Below are 21,667 nucleotides of genomic sequence, written 5' to 3'. Positions count from 1 at the left end.
GGGGAGAGAGACCAACTGTCTCCTCTCCCTGTAGAGTATACTGCCGCTGGGTAGTGAGACCGACTGTCTCCACTACCAGTGATGCTGGTTGTTGCAGGGGTGAGGGACCAACCATCTCCTCCCCCTGGGATCCTACCTGCCGCTGGGAAGAGAGACCGACTGTCTCCTCTCCCTGTAGAGTATACTGCCGCTGGGTAGTGAGACCGACTGTCTCCACTACCAGTGATTCTGGTTGTTGCAGAGATGAGGGACCGACAATCTCCTCTCCCTGTACTCCCAGTGGCAGTTGGGGATCTGGGCCGCCTGCCCAGCCACCCTGTTGGGCCGGTGGAGTGACTCCGGTCCCATCTCCACCTGCCGACTGGGGTTCCTCCCAGTACCATTATATGAAGTCCCCTACCTCCACAGTTGGTGAGGAAGTAGGGGATACCTCAGCTGCGACTTGCCAGGGGTAGGGCTGCAGGTCTGGGCCTGGTATCCAACTGTCTTGTATCTTGCGCTGGGCTTGAATGGAGCGAAACAACTGTGATAATCTTGCTCCAGCTCCCACTCCCTTTGGACCAGAAAGGTCAGATCTGCCCTCACCCCACTAGTTGTAGGCCAATTGTGCAAGTTTCCCCTGTAGTCAGTAATGTCCCAAAATCTAGACTCTTCTGTGCTCCCAAAGTCAATGTCTTCAAAAGACTCCCACAATAAACCAGGGCCATTATATTCCTCACCCTTGGGCTTGGCATACTCCTCTATCCATGGAGACTGTCGTACTGTGTCCCACCATAGTGCTTGGTAAGCGTCATCCAGCCAGGTTTCCTGCCATACCAGCGTCTCAAGCTCTGACACCCACTCCGTCAAGGGTTGCTCTCCCAGTAGAGGTAGTCGCAGCGCCAATTGCATTCATAATCTCTGCTCCTCACTGGGAAGACTCTCACCCCTCCGACGCTGCACGTCCTCCAGGGCCTGGTGCCATACGCCTTTCCGCTCGGCATCCCTGTAATCCGGGTGATCTTCCTCATGGAATGCTGTGCAGGAACCAACGGCATCCATATTGCTGTAGCCAGGGGCGCTGTACGGATACTAGCGTTGCCCTCAATATACTCCACGAACGGTGTCTCCGAGCTGCTTCTCCTCACACTAGGATGCCATCCGACTGCTTGCCACCAATGTAACGGATATCCTAGCACCCCGACCGGGTACCTCCGTCGATAGATGCTCCTAGTGCTTCCCGAGGACTCCAAGCCCTCCACTTGACACCGTAAGCGCTGCAGACCCCACGAACCGCCAAAGCTTGGTTGAGGTCTCACCATCTCCTACCCACCCTGGACCTATGACAAGGCTCCAGGCTCCAGTGGGTGAACCTCTCCTTAATCCAGAGAGCAGGAACAGCTCTTACAAGAGCTAGTAGTTACAGTGGAGGAAATAATTATTTGACCCCTCACTGATTTTGTAAGTTTGTCCAATGACAAAGAAATGAAAAGTCTCAGAACAGTATCATTTCAATGGTAGGTTTATTGTAACAGTGGCAGATAGCACATCAAAAGGAAAATCGAAAAAATAACTTTAAATAAAAGATAGCAACTGATTTGCATTTCATTGAGTGAAATAAGTATTTGAACCCCTACCAACCATTAAGAGTTCTGGCTCCCACAGAGTGGTTAGACACTTCTACTCAATTAGTCACCCTCATTAAGGACACCTGTCTTAACTAGTCACCTGTATAAAAGACACCTGTCCACAGAATCAATCAATCAAGCAGACTCCAAACTCTCCAACATGGGAAAGACCAAAGAGCTGTCCAAGGATGTCAGAGACAAAATTGTAGACCTGCACAAGGCTGGAATGGGCTACAAAACCATTAGCAAGAAGCTGGGAGAGAAGGTGACAACTGTTGGTGCGATTGTTCGAAAATGGAAGGAGCACAAAATGACCATCAATCGACCTCGCTCTGGGGCTCCACGCAAGATCTCACCTCGTGGGGTGTCAATGGTTCTGAGAAAGGTGAAAAAGCATCCTAGAACTACACGGGAGGAGTTAGTTAATGACCTTAAATTAGCAGGGACCACAGTCACCAAGAAAACCATTGGAAACACATTACACCGCAATGTATTAAAATCCTGCATGGCTCGCAAGGTCCCCCTGCTCAGGAAGGCACATGTGCAAGCCCGTCTGAAGTTTGCCAATGAACACCTGAATGATTCAGAGAGTGACTGGGAGAAGGTGCTGTGGTCTGATGAGACCAAAATAGAGCTCTTTGGCATTAACTCAACTCGCTGTGTTTGGAGGAAGAAAAATGCTGCCTATGACCCCCAAAACACCGTCCCCACCGTCAAGCATGGGGGTGGAAACATTTTGCTTTGGGGGTGTTTTTCTGCTAAGGGCACAGGAAAACTTATTCGCATTAACGGGAAAATGGACGGAGCCATGTATCGTGAAATCCTGAGCGACAACCTCCTTCCCTCTGCCAGGAAACTGAAAATGGGTCGTGGATGGGTGTTCCAGCATGACAATGACCCAAAACATACAGCAAAGGCAACAAAGGAGTGGCTCAAGAAGAAGCACATTAAGGTCATGGAGTGGCCTAGTCAGTCTCCGGACCTTAATCCAATCGAAAACCTATGGAGGGAGCTCAAGCTCAGAGTTGCACAGAGACAGCCTCGAAACCTTAGGGATTTAGAGATGATCTGCAAAGAGGAGTGGACCAACATTCCTCCTAAAATGTGCGCAAACTTGGTCATCAATTACAAGAAACGTTTGACCTCTGTGCTTGCAAACAAGGGTTTTTCCACCAAGTATTAAGTCTTTGTTTGTTAGAGGGTTCAAATACTTATTTCACTCAATGAAATGCAAATCAGTTGCTATCTTTTATTTAAAGTTATTTTTTCGATTTTCCTTTTGATGTGCTATCTGCCACTGTTACAATAAACCTACCATTGAAATGATACTGTTCTGAGACTTTTCATTTCTTTGTCATTGGACAAACTTACAAAATCAGTGAGGGGTCAAATAATTATTTCCTCCACTGTATGCCAGGGGAGTATAGCAAATCTTCAGCGTATAGCAATCCCCCAGTGTCGATCAGTTACCCAAACACCAGCCTCAACATGGTAAAGGGTAAAAACAAGAAGTCTTTATTGAGGGCTACCCGCCTGTATTTATGCAGGTCCCCATCTGGTGGACACTCCCCTAGGGAACCAGATGGAAGACTGTGACACAAGACAGATATGCAGCAATTCAGGATACACAGACACAATACATCCCCACAATGCATCATGGTTTCCTCCTCTCTGCCCTGGAGACACCCGAGAAGCAATTCAATTATCTCTCAGGACAAAGGGAAATCGCCAATACACATGTGGGGACAACAGGACAGAAATCACCATTTAAACACACAATGTCACACCCCTTACAGTAAACAAAGACATTTAACATATCCCCAGATAGCTCAAGTCTGAGTGCATATCATTAGGTGAATGGCACTCAGACTACACGAATACAATAAAATTAGCTATTTGGGTACCCTCACATAACATACAATACAATTCCAAAGACAGATGGTTCTGTCACACAACTCAAAAACCCACATATCCCCATAATGTATACATCCATGGATAGCTCTGATCTGGGTGAACAACATATCCAAACATCATCCAGATCCGAGCAGGGGTTCCTGAATTCCATGGAAGTCACATTTGGCCGACCGCAAGCATGGCTTTCCTGCCCAAAACAGTTCCACAGATTTAAGCTGTGCAGCCGGTCTGTCTTCTCCTTTAAAGTTAGTATGGGCCATAATCCTGAGGCAAGAGGCTGGTAGCCAGGCCCCTCCGAAGCCCAGTGGCGAGGTTGGTTTCGCCACAGTGTCATTATCCTGTACTCCAAGTGTCAGCTTGTCATTATCCTGTACCCCAAGTGTCAGTGTCATTATCCTGTACCCCAAGTGTCAGCTTGTCATTATCCTGCACCCCAAGTGTCAGTGTCATTATCCTGTACCCCAAGTGTCAGTGTCATTATCCTGTACCCCAAGTGTCAGTGTCATTATCCTGTACCCCAAGTGTCAGTGTCATTATCCTGTACCCCCAGTGTCAGTGTCATTATCCTGTACCCCAAGTGTCAGTGTCATTATCCTGTACCCCGAGTGTTAGTGTTATTATCCTGTTCCCCAAGTGTCAGTATCATTATCCTGTACCCCAAGTGTCAGTGTCATTATCCTGTACCCCAAGTGTCAGTATCATTATCCTGTACCCCAAGTGTCAGCTTGTCATTATCCTGCACCCCAAGTGTCAGTGTCATTATCCTGTACCCCAAGTGTCAGTGTCATTATCCTGTACCCCAAGTGTCAGCGTCATTATCCTGTACCCCGAGTGTCAGCGTGTCATTATCCTGTACCCCAAGTGTCAGTGTCATTATCCTGTACCCCGAGTGTTAGTGTTATTATCCTGTACCCCAAGTGTCAGTGTCATTATCCTGTACCCCGAGTGTCAGTGTCATTATCCTGTCCCCCAAGTGTCAGTGTAAATATCATGTACCCCAAGTGTCAGTGTCATTATCCTGTACCCCGAGTGTTAGTGTTATTATCCTGTACCCCAAGTGTCAGTGTCATTATCCTGTACCCCGAGTGTTAGTGTCATTATCCTGTCCCCCAAGTGTCAGTGTAAATATCATGTACCCCAAGTGTCAGTGTCATTATTCTGTACCCCGAGTGACAGTGTCATTATCCCGTACCCCAAGTGTCAGTGTCATTATACTTTCCCCCAAGTGTCAGCGTCATTATCCTGTACCCCAAGTGTCATTATCCTGTACCCCAAGTGTTATTATCCTGTCCCCAAGTGACAGTGTCATTATCCTGTACTCTAAGTGTCAGTGTCATTATTCTGTACCCCAAGTGTCAGTGTCATTATCCTGTACCCCAAGTGTCAGTGTCATTATCCTGTACCCCGAGTGACAGTGTCATTATCCTGTACCCCAAGTGTCAGTGTCATTATCCTGTACCCCAGGTGTCAGCTTGTCATTATCCTGTACCCCAAGTGTCAGTGTCATTATCCTGTACCCCAAGTGTCAGTGTCATTATCCTGTACCCCAAGTGTCAGCTTGTCATTATCCTGTACCCCAAGTGTCAGGGTCATTATCCTGTACCCCAAGTGTCAGTGTCATTATCCTGTACCCCGAGTGTCAGCATGTCATTATCCTGTACCCCAAGTGTCAGTGTCATTATCCTGTACCCCGAGTGACAGTGTCATTATCCTGTACCCCAAGTGTCAGTGTCATTATCCTGTACCCCAGGTGTCAGCTTGTCATTATCCTGTACCCCAAGTGTCAGTGTCATTATCCTGTACCCCAAGTGTCAGCTTGTCATTATCCTGCACCCCAAGTGTCAGTGTCATTATCCTGTTCCCCAAGTGTCAGTGTCATTATCCTGTACCCCAAGTGTCAGCTTGTCATTATCCTGCACCCCAAGTGTCAGTGTCATTATCCTGTACCCCAAGTGTCAGGGTCATTATCCTGTACCCCAAGTGTCAGTGTCATTATCCTGTACCCCAAGTGTCAGCTTGTCATTATCCTGCACCCCAAGTGTCAGTGTCATTATCCTGTTCCCCAAGTGTCAGTGTCATTATCCTGTACCCCAAGTGTCAGCTTGTCATTATCCTGCACCCCAAGTGTCAGTGTCATTATCCTGTACCCCAAGTGTCAGGGTCATTATCCTGTACCCCAGGTGTCAGCTTGTCATTATCCTGTACCCCAAGTGTCAGTGTCATTATCCTGTACCCCAAGTGTCAGCTTGTCATTATCCTGCACCCCAAGTGTCAGTGTCATTATCCTGTACCCCAAGTGTCAGGGTCATTATCCTGTACCCCGAGTGTCAGTGTCATTATCCTGTACCCCGAGTGTCAGCTTGTCATTATCCTGTACCCCAAGTGTCAGTGTCATTATCCTGTACCCCAAGTGTCAGCTTGTCATTATCCTGCACCCCAAGTGTCAGTGTCATTATCCTGTACCCCAAGTGTCAGTGTCATTATCCTGTACCCCGAGTGTCAGTGTCATTATCCTGTTCCCCAAGTGTCAGTGTCATTATCCTGTACCCCGAGTGTTAGTGTTATTATCCTGTTCCCCAAGTGTCAGTATCATTATCCTGTACCCCAAGTGTCAGTGTCATTATCCTGTACCCCAAGTGTCAGTGTCATTATCCTGTACCCCAAGTGTCAGTGTCATTATCCTGTACCCCAAGTGTCAGTGTCATTATCCTGTACCCCAAGTGTCAGTGTCATTATCCTGTGCCCCAATTGTCAGTGTCATTATCCTGTACCCCAAGTGTCAGTGTCATTATCCTGTACCCCGAGTGTCAGCGTGTCATTATCCTGTACCCCAAGTGTCAGTGTCATTATCCTGTACCCCGAGTGTCAGTGTCATTATCCTGTACCCCGAGTGTCAGTGTCATTATCCTGTTCCCCAAGTGTCAGTGTCATTATCCTGTACCCCGAGTGTTAGTGTTATTATCCTGTTCCCCAAGTGTCAGTATCATTATCCTGTACCCCAAGTGTCAGTGTCATTATCCTGTACCCCAAGTGTCAGTATCATTATCCTGTACCCCAAGTGTCAGCTTGTCATTATCCTGCACCCCAAGTGTCAGTGTCATTATCCTGTACCCCAAGTGTCAGTGTCATTATCCTGTACCCCAAGTGTCAGTGTCATTATCCTGTACCCCGAGTGTCAGCGTGTCATTATCCTGTACCCCAAGTGTCAGTGTCATTATCCTGTACCCCGAGTGTCAGTGTCATTATCCTGTCCCCCAAGTGTCAGTGTAAATATCATGTACCCCAAGTGTCAGTGTCATTATCCTGTACCCCGAGTGTTAGTGTTATTATCCTGTACCCCAAGTGTCAGTGTCATTATCCTGTACCCCGAGTGACAGTGTCATTATCCTGTACTCTAAGTGTCAGTGTCATTATCCTGTACCCCAAGTGACAGTGTCATTATCCTGTACTCTAAGTGTCAGTGTCATTATCCTGTACCCCAAGTGTCAGTGTGTCATTATCCTGTACCCCAAGTGTCAGTGTCATTATCCTGTACCCCAAGTGACAGTGTCATTATCCTGTACTCTAAGTGTCAGTGTCATTATCCTGTACCCCAAGTGTCAGTGTCATTATCCTGTACTCTAAGTGTCAGTGTCATTATCCTGTACCCCAAGTGACAGTGTCATTATCCTGTACTCTAAGTGTCAGTGTGATTATCCCGTACCCCCAGTGTCAGTGTCATTATCCTGTCCCCCAAGTGACAGTGTCATTATCCTGTACTCTAAGTGTCAGTGTCATTATCCTGTACCCCAAGTGTCAGTGTGTCATTATCCTGTACCCCAAGTGTCAGTGTCATTATCCTGTACCCCAAGTGTCAGTGTCATTATCCTGTACCCCAAGTGTCAGTGTCATTATCCTGTACCCCAAGTGTCAGTGTCATTATCCTGTACCCCAAGTGTCAGTGTCATTATCCTGTACCCCGAGTGTTAGTGTCATTATCCTGTCCCCCAAGTGTCAGTGTAAATATCATGTACCCGAAGTGTCAGTGTCATTATCCTGTACCCCAAGTGTCAGTGTCATTATCCTGTACCCCGAGTGTTAGTGTTATTATCCTGTTCCCCAAGTGTCAGTATCATTATCCTGTCCCCCAAGTGTCAGTGTAAATATCATGTACCCCAAGTGTCAGTGTCATTATTCTGTACCACGAGTGACAGTGTCATTATCCCGTACCCCCAGTGTCAGTGTCATTATCCTGTCCCCCAAGTGACAGTGTCATTATCCTGTACTCTAAGTGTCAGTGTCATTATCCTGTACCCCAAGTGTCAGTGTGTCATTATCCTGTACCCCAAGTGTCAGTGTCATTATCCTGTACCCCAAGTGTCAGTGTCATTATCCTGTGCCCCAAGTGTCAGCGTCATTATCCTGTACCCCAAGTGTCAGCGTCATTATCCTGTACCCCAAGTGTCAGTGTCATTATCCTGTACCCCAATTGTCAGTGTCATTATCCTGTGCCCCAAGCGTCAGATCACTCATCTGAAGTACACGATGACTATAACTTAGTGACAGAGTTAAGGACAAACTGGTCTTCTGCCGTGGGTGAGATCATGTGCTGAACTTTTTGTTTGGCTTTCTAATAATAAAATGACCTTTTTGGCATCCGTTCAACCTGTTCAGACTTGAACCGAGTTCTATGTCACAGATGAAGAAGAAAATAGAAGGTGGATTCCTCTCCTCTCATCATGATAACCAAGAAGTGTGTGACATAAAGACTGTGCAAGAACATCCTTAGATTCTGTGATGTCACCATAGGACATGTGGGGTGGTGCCACAGACTGAACTGCCAGACACCTCTTAGACCGGCCGTACATTTCTGAAAGACTTATTCATGAAGGTACGCGTCTCAGATGACCCCATAAGTTAAAACTATTGCCCAAAAATATTTAGGTGAAGCCGGTAATATAAAATAATAATAGAAGCCTTACTCTCTTCTCCAGTACCGCACGGTCATAGCACCGCCGCTCCTCGATGGTCTTTTTTTCCGACACTGCCTTTATCTACAGTTTTCTGCCTTGTGTGAATTGATCCTAAAAGAGTGTCAAAAGTAAAGCAAAAAAAAAGGTAAATACAAAGAAATGTTATCTAAAGAATAAAATGCAGATATTTTTTAAATGGGCGTAAAAAAACGCCTCAAACAATAGACTCTCTGGACATTTTAATAAGGTTAATTAGGGGCAAAACTGGAGTAAGAAATGCCCCCTGGGGTGGGTGCCCCATGTGAAAGGCAGTCCAGCTCAGGGTGAGTTCACCTACCTTTAAGGTCATCCCCTGATTTCAGCCACACGTGAGTTACTCTGCTTCATGGGGCTCATCCGCATGTGATTACCGCAGTTTGCGCCCATAATCTGCATCAAGAATGGACACGTCACTTGGACGTAGATTTCAAATCCATGCTGGAAAAATCTGTGGCCACACAAACGCCACGGCAGATTCCCTTGAAAACCACGGACTGAATCTGATGCAAGCTTCTTGTGGATTTCACCGCGGTATGTCCGCCAAAATTCACGTGCAGCAGATCTGGTGCAGTCCCATTTGTGTGAATGGAGTTGTCTTGGCAGGAAGCACATGGATTTCTTCAGGCTCCATTCAGACGAATGGGACAGTCATGGAAATTTGTAGAACAAACCCTGGTGCATGTGAATTCACTGTTAGATGTTGACATTGATTTGGCTGCAGATTTTACCGTATGCATTACAAAGGGTGAAACCCGGAGTATAAATCGGGGAGAGTTTTTATGCAGCGTATGAAAGAACCCCTTTTGCTGCTACTGTAATATGCTGTGGATTTGTGGGAGTGACCCCCATGTGGATGCACCCTAAAACAGAACTCACATGTCCCCCTCTCTTCATCTTGGGTGCAGTCCCAATAATGCTAACGATGCTCAAGAGATCTCTATGGACGCAATGTCCCAGTGAGACTGCACATCAGCTCCCGCAGGCTGAGTCAAGGAACCCTGCTAGACACTTTCCAGTGAAAGACAGAAAAGACATATTTCAGCTATGACGTAGTTCTGACACTTGTAAGGTGTGACCGCTATATTTAAGGAGGAACACTCTCCAGGACAGCACCAGACGGAGCAAGGGGGTGTCAAAGTGGAGCAACTCAGCTGATCCGGTAAGAGAACATCTATGAGAACATCTATATAATGGATAGATAGAGAGATGATAGAGAGATATGAGATAGATAGATAGATAGATAGATAGATAGATAGATAGATAGATAGATAATAGATAGATAATAGATAATAGATAGATAATAGATAATAGATAATAGATAATAGATAGATAATAGATAGATAATAGATAGATAATAGATAGATAGATAATAGATAGATAATAGATAGAAGGATAGATAGATAGATAGATAGAAGGATAGATAGAATTTAGATAGATAGGAAATAGATAGATAATAGATAGATAGATAGATAGATAGATAGATAGATAGATAATAGATAGATAGATAGATAGATAGATAGATAGATAGATAGATAGAAGGATAGATAGAATTTAGATAGATAGGAAATAGATAGATAGATAATAGATAGATAATAGATAGATAGATAGATAATAGATAGATAGATAGATAGATAGATAGATAGATGATAGATAATAGATAATAGATAATAGATAGATGATAGATGGATAGATAATAGATAGATAGATAGATAAATAGATAGATAGATAGATGGATAGATAGATAGATGGATAGATAGATAATAGATAGATAGATAATAGATAGATAATAGATAGATAATAGATAGATAGATAGATAGATAGATAGATAGATAGATAGAAGGATAGATAGAATTTAGATAGATAGGAAATAGATAGATAGATGATAGATGGATAGATAATAGATAGATAGATATGAGATAGATAGATAGATAATAGATAGATAGATGGATAATAGATAGATAGATAATAGATAGATAGATAGATAGATAGATAGATAGAAGATAGATAGATAATAGATAGATAGATAGATAGATAGATAGATAGATAATAGATAGATAGATAATAGATAGATAGATAATAGATAGATAATAGATAGATATAAGACAAATAGATAGATATCTGGAGGAGAAGAACAGAACTGGATCGCACATTCACAATGCTATGCTTTGATCTAACTCGCTTCTCAGCGCTATATTACAGTGTACGGCCCCCCATACTTCATACTGTACAAGAGGCATTAGTGTACATTTTGATTAAAAGGCATAAGCCCACTCACCACGCCAAGGTCACCTCTTTGAGTAGGACCTACTCTGACAAAAAGGTGCAGCGACCATGCGGTGACGAGGCGGCCCTGCCCTAGTAGGCGGCATGACACAGCAGTCAAACAGCACCTCTGCTGTATGACAATGCCACCCATGGCACTGGGTCCCACCAACCCACCAGCAAAGCACCACAAAAACAAAGGCCACCACGCAGTACTGCACCATGTGAACAGTTGTCTAACACAACATGTCCACTGCTATCAGGAGCTACAGGTCAATGACCAATTGTCGCTGCGCCTTTTTGTCAGAGTAGGTCCTACTCAAAGAGGTGACCTTGGCGTGGTGAGTGGGCTCATGCCTTTTGATCAAAATGTACACTAATGCCTCTTGTACAGTATGAAGTATGGGGGGCTGGACACTGTAATATAGCGCTGAGAAGCGAGTTAGATCAAAGCATAGCATTGTGGATGTGCGATCCAGTTCTGTTCTTCTCCCCCAGATAATTATGTGAATCTTTCTTCTTTATTACTGGTATCAGCACTCCTCTCATTCGGCACAGGTGGTTTTAATCACATAGGTCTGCATATAGTGGTAATTGACCTGTAGCTCCTGATAGCAATGGACATGTTGTGCTAGACAACTGTTCACATGGTGCAGTACTGCGTGGTGATCTTTGTTTTTGTGGTGCTGTGCTGGTGGGTTGGTGGGACCCAGTGCCATGGGTGGTATTGTCAGACAGCAGAGGTGCTGTCTGACTCCTGGGTCCCACCGCCTACTAGGGCAGGGCCGCCTCATCACCACATGGTCGCTGCGCCTTTTTGTCAGAGTAGGTCCAACTCAAAGAGGTGACCTTGGCGTGGTGAGTGGGCTTATGCCTTTTGATCAAAATGTACACTAATGCCTCTTGTACAGTATGAAGTATGGGGGGCTGTACACTGTAATATATCGCTGAGAAGCGAGTTAGATCAAAGCATAGCATTGTGGATGTGCGATCCAGTTCTGTTCTTCTCCTCCAGATAAATAGATAGATAGAAGATAAATAGATAAATAGAAAGATAGATAGAAGATAAATAGATAAATAGAAAGATAGATAGAAGATAAATAGATAGAAGATAGATAATAGATAGATAATAGATAGATAATAGATAATAGATAGATAGATAGATAGATAGATAGATAATAGATAGATAATAGATAGATAGATAATAGATAGATAGATAGATAGATAGATAATAGATAGATAATAGATAGATAGATAATAGATAATAGATAGATAATAGATAATAGATAGATAGATAATAGATAATAGATAATAGATAGATAATAGATAGATAATAGATAGATAATAGATAGATAGATAGATAGATAGATAATAGATAGAATATGAAAAAATGAGGATGCAGCACTCTGTCAATGGCGGGTGCAAAGTCAGGCCAGTGTGAATCAGCACCGAGATCCAATGTAGTATACAAACAAAAGGAAGGCCAGCAGCACACCAAGGTTTTCAACAAATTGTGAAGTTTATTCCTCCAGAGTCAGCAGCGAAGTTTCAACAGCTTGTTGCTGTCTTTCTCAAGCTAAGATAATAGATAGATAGATAATAGATAGATAATAGATAATAGATAGATAATAGATAATAGATAGATAGATAATAGATAGATAGATAATAGATAGATAGATAATAGATAGATAATAGATAGATAGATAGATAGATAGATAATAGATAGATAGATAGATAGATAATAGATAGATAGATAGATAATAGATAATAGATAATAGATAATAGATAATAGATAATAGATAGATAATAGATAGATAATAGATAGATAGATAGATAGATAATAGATAGATAATAGATAATAGATAGATAATAGATAATAGATAGATAATAGATAGATAATAGATAGATAGATAATAGATAGATAGATAGATAATAGATAGATAATAGATAATAGATAGATAGATAGATAATAGATAGATGATAGATAGATAATAGATAGATAGATAGATAATAGATAGATAATAGACAATAGATAGATAGATAGATAATAGATAGATAATAGACAATAGATAGATAATAGATAATAGATAGATAGATAATAGATAGATAATAGATAGATAATAGATAGATAGATAGATAGATAGATAGATAGATAATAGATAGATAGATAGATAATAGATAGATAGATAGATAATAGATAATAGATAGATAATAGATAGATAATAGATAATAGATAATAGATAATAGATAATAGATAGATAATAGATAGATAGATAGATAGATAGATAATAGATAGATAATAGATAATAGATAGATAATAGATAATAGATAGATAATAGATAGATAATAGATAATAGATAATAGATAGATAGATAATAGATAGATAGATAGCTAATAGATAGATAATAGATAGATAATAGATAGATAGATAGATAATAGATAGATAATAGACAATAGATAGATAGATAGATAGATAATAGATAGATAATAGACAATAGATAGATAATAGATAGATAATAGATAGATAGATAGATAATAGATAATAGATAGATAATAGATAATAGATAGATAATAGATAGATAGATAATAGATAGATAATAGATAATAGATAGATAATAGATAATAGATAGATAATAGATAATAGATAGATAATAGACAATAGATAGATAGATATTAGATAGATGATAGATAGATAATAGATAATAGATAGATAATAGACAATAGATAGATAGATATTAGATAGATGATAGATAGATAATAGATAATAGATAGATAATAGACAATAGATAGATAGATATTAGATAGATGATAGATAGATACAGATCCGACACAGTACTTATAGATTCGGCTATGCACTGTAACATAATTATACTCTATACACAGGATGTCGGTTTGTAAGGTGAAAAAGTGGTTAATGTCATATCTTTCACCAGCGCAGTTACAGATAATCCCGCATTTCCGAGCTATCTTGATTCCGGTTATTGTGGGGACTGGTGCAGAATTCATGGCATTATTTCTGTATTTTATACTTTGTGTTTGCTCAGCACATTCGTAGTATCATACGGTTCCATATACTGCAGTGCCCTAGTAATAACGCCATAGAATGCTCAGTACTAGTTATCTAGAGCGCCCCAGTAACAGCGCCATACAGCGTTCAATAATAGCAGCTATATATGGTCCCAATGTAACAGTACCATAATGATTCCCAGTGCCATACTGTGGTCCACTTACTAGTAGCTGAGCCTTTCTCACCGTGGTGGAGCCACAAAAAAGGGGCAAATGCCAAGCTCCTGCCATGTGATGAGGGCTTCATCGAGGGACACATCCTCAGCCTTGGTGCTGCTGACTATGGACGCCTATTTTAAGCCATAGAGTGGATGGTGAGGAACCCTGGAGGAATTGCCCCTTTTACCCCTGCTGTAATCCATCCCTGGTTAGTTGTCATCAGCTTGGAATAAAAATTTCAACCTTTCTCAGATATTTGATCCAGAAACAGATCCATCGTTACTGTCAGTAAAGCGGCTCGAAGCTGTAAAAATAATAACCGCTTAGACAATGATGTCTGAAATAACCAGATGTGATGGAACTGGTTGATGGAAGTCATACTGGTTCAGCAACATTCATGGTTAGACAGACGTACGGCCGGCTAGTTGAGCCTCAAGGTAATAAAAAATATAGTAACTAAAAAAGTCTGTCTTTATTTCACCCCTAGTCCTCATCATCTAAATATCATTCAAATCAAAAAGCAGGTTGACTCTACACATTCAGCTCTGCTACATGTGCTAGTGACCTGTTGTCATTATTTTTTAAGTCAAAATTGTTCAGGTCAAATAATAAAGAGTTTTTCATCTTTGTTTGCAGACACAGAGCTCTCTCACAGTTGGGAGCCCGTCAAAAAGAAATGGTCAATGTACAAAAAGATGAGCGCCCCTGGGGGGGTAGATTCCGGAGGATTGTGACTTTTACCTTTGCTTTTATAGTTCTGGGTGGGGTACTATGGGCGTTTATTGACAGCATACCCCTAGCCACAGATGAGTTTAGAATCATGGCTTTTGGCATCTATGGCGCCTTCCTCACAGCCCATCTGGTCATCCAAAGCTTTTTTGCCTTTTTGGAGCACAGGAAGATGAGAAGAGGAGGCCTCCCCTGCTCTTACACCAAATCAGTGGCTTTGACCATATCTGCCTACCAGGAAGACCCCATTTATTTACGCGAGTGCCTGGAGTCTGTCAAAAACACACAGTACCCCCCAGACAAACTCCGAATCATCATGGTAATCGATGGTAACAGTCCAGATGACCAATACATGATGGACATGTTTAAGGAAGTTTTCTCAGAGGAAGACGTGGGGACGTATATCTGGAAAAACAACTACCATCACTGGGACAAAGAGACAGCCGAAAAATTCCATGGTGCTGGAGACATCATGACCGAAGACCATACATATCAAGCTGGACTAAATAATGAATCCCAGGATGAAAATGACATCTATGCCAGAATTAACGAAGTCTCCCAGTATGATAATGCCAGAGTCAATCCTGGGCTTTTCACCATTGGGATGGAGATGCAGGATCTTTCTGGTGACCAACTGCAAGAAGACCCATTGCCGATGTACACAGAAATCGAAATGGAAGATCCTACCAGAATGGAGGTTGAGACTCTTATTAAGACAAGGCGATGTGTGTGCATCATGCAAAAATGGGGTGGGAAGCGAGAAGTCATGTACACGGCCTTCAAAGCTCTAGGAGATAGCGTAGACTATGTCCAGGTAAGACAAACATCCTACGCTTCCAGGTACCAAGTAACAAGGGGTGTAGCTATAGAGGGTGTACAGGTGGCAGATGCGCCCAGGCCTAAATGCCCCAATTACCCGGGGTGTAGAAGTGGCAGTTGATAACCAGCAGCATCGCTATAGAGGGTGCAAAATAAACCATTGCACCAAGACCTCAGTGCAGCATATGACCAGGGACAAACCTGTAATATAGAGCGCGCAACTTTAGCAGTTGTATCTGGGCCACGGTGCCCCAATTAACCAGGGACATCTCTATAGAGCAGGTATGGCCAACCTGCGGCTCTCCAGCTGTTGTAAAACTACAACTCCCACCATGTCCTGCTGTAGGCTAATAGCTGTAGGCAGTCTGAGCATGCTGGGAGTTGTAGTTTTGCAACAGCTAGAGAGCCTCAGGTTGGCCATCCCTGCTATAGAGGGTGCAGAGGTAACAGTTGCACCAACGCCAGTGGCCCAAGTGACCAGGGATGTAGTTATGGAGGGTACACAAGCAGCAGTTGCCTCTTGTTCTCAGTACCCCAAGTGACCAGTAACATAGGTACAAGTATAGAGGGTGAAGAGGTAGATTTTGCACCCAGTTCCCAGTACCCCAAATACCAGGTACACAGCAATAGAAGGTGCAGAGGTAGAGGTGCATCGCCAGCTGTGCCCCAGATAACCAGGGATGTAACTATTGAGGGTACAACAGTAGCAGTTACTCCTAGGCCCCATGTAACCATAGAAGTACCTCTATACTGCAGATGTTACAGGTAGCAGTTGCACCTAGACCACAGTGCTGCAAGTAACCAGGGGTGCAGCTATAAAGGCTGGAGAGGCCACAGTTCCACTCAAGCCCCAGTTCCTAAAGTGGCTCAAAGGTCTCTGGGACATATAGTAGGACACCAGTATTATGAATGGCACATGGTAGGTGGGGTCCCTGTTACAGATCAGTAGGCAGCTTTTTTGTGAATATTTTTTAAATTGAATGTTTTGTCCCATCTCGCTGTTTCCATGGCTAAGCGCCAGTCGTGGTAGTCAGAGTTACGGAAACATCTGAGCACCTGGCACTCCCCTGTTTCCAAAACTCCTACATTGAAGCTACATAAACAGCAGAGCGCCGGCCATTGCGTAACTCCGCCTCTACCGGGCAGCGCTCAGTCCAATTTTGGCCGAGGGAAAAGGCAAGATGGCTCAACCCCTTTAACATCCGGCACAGTGCATGTTTCTTCAAATAGTCAGAAGCCACTCGCTTCTCACCACTTGGAGATCTATGTAATTACCACTGGGAGAGCTATGGCATTATAGTGGCCACTTGGTTCCCCGACCAATGAAGCTTAATAATAAATTATTTCACTGGAAAAAATTCAGATCATAGTCCACAATGTTGGTAGTGGTCTCATGGAACATATATTATGAGGATAATGAAAGGTGATTAATAAATCATTCATATTTATTGATTTATAACTTTTCGTACATACAGGTGTGTGACTCAGACACAAAACTGGAGCCTCTGGCCACCTTGGAACTCGTCAAGGTCCTGGAATCTAATGACCGCTATGGAGCAGTCGGAGGAGATGTGCGAATCCTGAACCTCTCTGACTCCTACATAAGCTTCATGAGCAGCTTGAGGTATTGGATCGCCTTCAATGTGGAAAGGTCATGTCAGTCCTACTTCAACTGTGTCTCCTGCATCAGTGGTCCTCTAGGTAAGTCATTAACTATGGTAAGCTCATAAATGGCATCCAATGGATCATATAAGCATAGAAGAAAACAGCAATCAAACCATACACAAAGTTCATTTCAATTTTTCAAGGGCTGTGGATTTACTTTTTTTTTATGGATCACATAAGAGTAAGGCCTCATGCACACAACTATACTTTCATCCGTGTGCTATCCGCATTTTTTGCTAATAGCACACTGACTCATTCATTTCTATGGGACCATGCACATTTCCATGCTTTTGGTGGATTTGCATGGCTGTTCCACAGCTTATTGAGCATGTCCTATTGTAAGCCACATTGTGTAGGAGAATAGTCATTCCTTTTGAGGGGAGTAAGAAAAATGTGGAGTGCTCGTGGAAAGTGTCCGTATTTCGTGGATCCATGGCCTAAAAAATAGCTAGAAAATATTGATAAAAACTTCTCACATTGTTAAAGGTTCCTTCAGGCCACAAACAATGGTGTAAACTACTTTTTTTTAAATAACTTTTTAATAATTTTCGATTTGTCATTGTACAGTACCCTCCTACTGCTGTCTCTCTTCACCATTGATCAGCTAGTGCTACGTCCAATTAGCTGATTGTGGGGGTGTGGGGAGTCGGATCCCCAACAATGTGACAACAGCAGTGCCCTAAGGATAGGCCATCAATATTAAAGTCCCAGACAACCCCTTAAAAGGTAATGTTCAGCCTTTTATTGGCCGGACATGCCTCTACAAGGTGTAAAGCAATTGAATAAGTCAGTATGACCTTACCAATCTCCCACCGCTCCAGTTCCAACGTTTCACGATTCCTTCATGGTCACCACTCCCTGTTCCCTCTCGACACACCAGAAATGATTGCTTAGCTAATCATTTTGACCAGCACTGCTCCTCAATTACCAGAGATATAGCTAGGAAGTCAGCTATAAAACATGACCACCATAATCTTCTGTGAATACCTCATCTTTAAGTTCAGTATAAATAAACCATATATTTTAATTCATTTCCAGGTCTTTACCGAAACGATCTTCTTCAGACTTTCCTTGAGTCTTGGTATAACCAGAAGTTTTTGGGAACCCATTGTACTTTTGGAGATGATCGGCATCTGACCAACAGAATGCTCAGTATTGGTTACGCAACTAAGTGAGTACCACAGTGTGACGAGTCCAACCAAAAGGTTCTTCTTGAGGGGTGGTCCTCTAAAAGGAGAACAGTAAAAAAAAAAAAGTTATAAAGAAATGTAAGATGTGGTCTATAATTGCGGAATGTAGGGAGCCCATCACATTGAAAATTCAGTCCGATCTGCAGGCAGGATGATATAGAAAAGGAGGAGCTGAACAGACATATATCGTTTTGTGGGAATAGATTCAAGATAACCTGTATTTTATTCATTTAACTGTCTGCTCGATCTTGGCTTAGGAGTCCAGTGGGCGGTCCTACTCAGTGACTGACAGTTATCTATATGTACACTAGTACCCAGAAGGTCGTCAGTTACTGAGTAAGGCCACCAAGGTGACTCTCTGAAGCCCATAATGACCAGAGATTAAGTCCAATGAAGTTTTACTAAATCCTTTCCTACAAAAATATGAATCCAACTGCTCAGCTCCTCCTGCTCTATAACATGCTTCGTGCAGATTGGACTCAATTTTCAGTGTGATAGGTTCCAGGTTTATGGGATTAACAAAGTGATGTGTCTTTCAATATAATATCACGATGAACATAAACATGTAGTGTATAGTATAGCATGAAGGGTTCCTCCACTTTGGACAATGTCTTTTTGTTAGAAAGGTCCCCCAACTTTAGCCAGTGTGACCTACCATTAAACTTCATACAGACCTCTTTCATTTTGACCAGGAATCATTCACTACCAAGATACCTTCAAAACTGCCATTTGGGTATTTGCATTAATAAAATGATAAATTAAAAATGCTGGACATTACTAATAAAAAATGATATTTTTACAGGTATACTGCACGATCAAAATGCTATTCTGAGACTCCTGCCCAGTTCCTTCGTTGGCTGAACCAACAGACTCGTTGGACCAAGTCTTACTTCCGGGAATGGCTGTACAATGCTCTGTGGTGGCACAAGCATCATCTCTGGATGACCTATGAATCAATCATTGCCGGCATTTTTCCATTTTTTGTTACAGCTACAGTCATAAAACTATTCTTCAGCTGCCATTTGTGGGATATTATGTGGGTTCTACTCACTATCCAACTCATTGCCACCATCAAAGCCTTGTATGCGTGTTTCCTTCGAGGCAACCTGGTCATGATATTCATGTCCTTATATGCTGTGTTGTATATGGCGGGCCTCCTTCCCACCAAGTACTTTGCCATTCTCACTATGAACAAGAGCAGCTGGGGAACATCTGGACGGAAGAAGATGGTAGGCAACTATATGCCTCTTCTTCCACTGTCTCTTTGGTGGGGAGTTCTCCTTGCAGGTCTGATCTATACCATCATCATGATGTCACTTTGCACTAATTGTAGACTCATTGACGCAGAGAAAAACTACTTGATCTATGGAGCTTCGGCTTACGCCAGCTACTGGCTACTCATGATTGCCCTTTATTGGATATGGATCAGACGTTGCTGCAGGAAGAGGCGCGATTACTACGATGTTCATAATTGACCAAGATGACAAACAATCGATCCAATAGAGCACACTGCCAGATGTATTAGCCAAGATGCAAGGGAACCTGAAGAAGCTCAGACTAAAATTGTAGTGGTTTCATCTCTCTCCCCAACTATGTTAGAGATGGTTCTTCGAAAACGTCATCCAGTATCTTGTGTGTTCCTTCTTTGGTCCTTGCTTATTGCATTATCGTATCTTGGTGTTCAGACAAACTCAGCAATCATACAATCAATGGAACGAGACTAGATGGCTCTGCCTTTTTTGACTTGTAGCACAGCCTAAATACAGAAAACTGGTTAAGACTTGAACCAATGGAAGTTACAGTCCCTCAAGTCACCTCCTACCCATGAAAAGAGGATGACAGCGGCTCAGGGAAGATTTATTATTGCTGCTTTAGGGTCTTTCTGTTACAGAACCACCTAACCTTGGGGCTCAAGGGTACGCCTATACATTCTGCGTTTGTAACCAACATGGCGGTTATATCGCTGATAAAAATACTATGAAAAATTGTTATAATATTAGCATTTTCCACTGTCAAGTATATATAAAAAATGGTAGTAATAACAATTTCATGAAGTTTCACTGACACTTTAGTCCATGGCCTCAGGTCCTCTGCTCCCCTTTCTAAACTTATGAAGATGCATTATCGTATTATGTGCACATAATGACAATTACATCTATAGATTTTATATAATTATTTATTGAATTTTTGTGTTTTTACTAAGAATAAAATGTTTATTATTTATTAGGAATGGCTCTTTTCTGTTTTTCTCTGTTTACAAATTAAAGTTATTGGATTATTACTCTGCTGTCATTATCAAGTAGCCCCGCAACTAACTATTCTACGATGACCATACACAATATTATAGCTGACTCATCTGATCTCCATAGGAGCCTAGAGATGAAAAGTAGTCACTTGCTGGTTTTAGCTGTTGTTGCTAGGCAACTTTCTCAAAGGTATTTGGTCACTGCTTAGCAAGCACAAGAGCCTAAACTGAACCCTAAAGGCCCCTTTACATGGCTCGATGGAGTAGATGATTGTCAGGAAGGAAGCGTTCCTTCCTGACAATCGCCTTCTTGTCAGTGAAGGTAACCACTGCATTTACATCCATACTTACCAAAGTTTAGGTTGGTAAAATCAGGGCATCCAAAACTCACCCCGGGGAATGCCCCAACTCCGCCCAAATACGTCCACTTATGGGTGGGTTATTGTTAGCCCTGCCCGAATTTGCCGGGACTGTCTCTGAAAATCAAGGACAGTCCCTGCAAATTCAGAACAGTTGCCAACTATGTTTACATCTAGCGATCTCCTCCACAGTGTGGGGAGGGGTGATCGCTAATGCCATTGCTCGTCCCCATACAGAATCATTCTGTTCCGGCAGCAGAGTGATGTTTAGATGGCTCAATCTGCTACCAGCTAATGATGATTCTATTACGCGATGAACGAGCATTTCACTTATTCCTCGGGTGATCGGTGGCACCTTTACACTGGAAGATTTTTACTAGCGTGTGTTCGTACAAACGCTCTTTAGCGATAATCTGCTGGAAATTAGGCAGTCTAGGGCCTTTATGAACTTTTATTGTTAATTATTTTTTTTTATAGAGTTAGTATTTAATAATTGATGGCACTGGTTGGCACTGTGCTCAGCTATTCCTGTCAGTGGAATAAACTTTGGAGAGGCTGGACACACACTCAACTACCATTCCATTCAAACTCCTCCTAGCCCTTATCTTATGGCTAGGTGGATGGGGGAACGCGAGTCTCCCTTTCTGGCAATCACTGGGGG

At 42.5% G+C, this 21,667-nt stretch overlaps 1 protein-coding gene across 1 annotated transcript; it reads left to right on the top strand.

The window, feature by feature from the left end:
* The first annotated feature begins 9,535 nt into the window (after nucleotides 1-9,535).
* HAS1 (hyaluronan synthase 1) lies at nucleotides 9,536-20,628 on the top strand. Its single transcript, XM_040420460.1, has 5 exons — nucleotides 9,536-9,671; nucleotides 14,636-15,542; nucleotides 17,023-17,248; nucleotides 18,251-18,383; nucleotides 19,205-20,628. Exons 2-5 carry the CDS (start codon nucleotides 14,676-14,678, stop codon nucleotides 19,875-19,877), a joined length of 1,899 nt encoding a protein of 632 aa, XP_040276394.1. The 5' UTR covers nucleotides 9,536-9,671; nucleotides 14,636-14,675; the 3' UTR covers nucleotides 19,878-20,628.
* Nucleotides 20,629-21,667: the final 1,039 nt, after the last annotated feature.

This window comes from Bufo bufo, chromosome 1, assembly GCF_905171765.1.
Source record: "Bufo bufo chromosome 1, aBufBuf1.1, whole genome shotgun sequence".
In the NCBI taxonomy this organism is placed as follows: domain Eukaryota; kingdom Metazoa; phylum Chordata; class Amphibia; order Anura; family Bufonidae; genus Bufo; species Bufo bufo.
The sequence above is the reverse complement of the archived record's forward strand: the minus strand, read 5'-3'. Positions and strand labels throughout refer to the sequence as shown.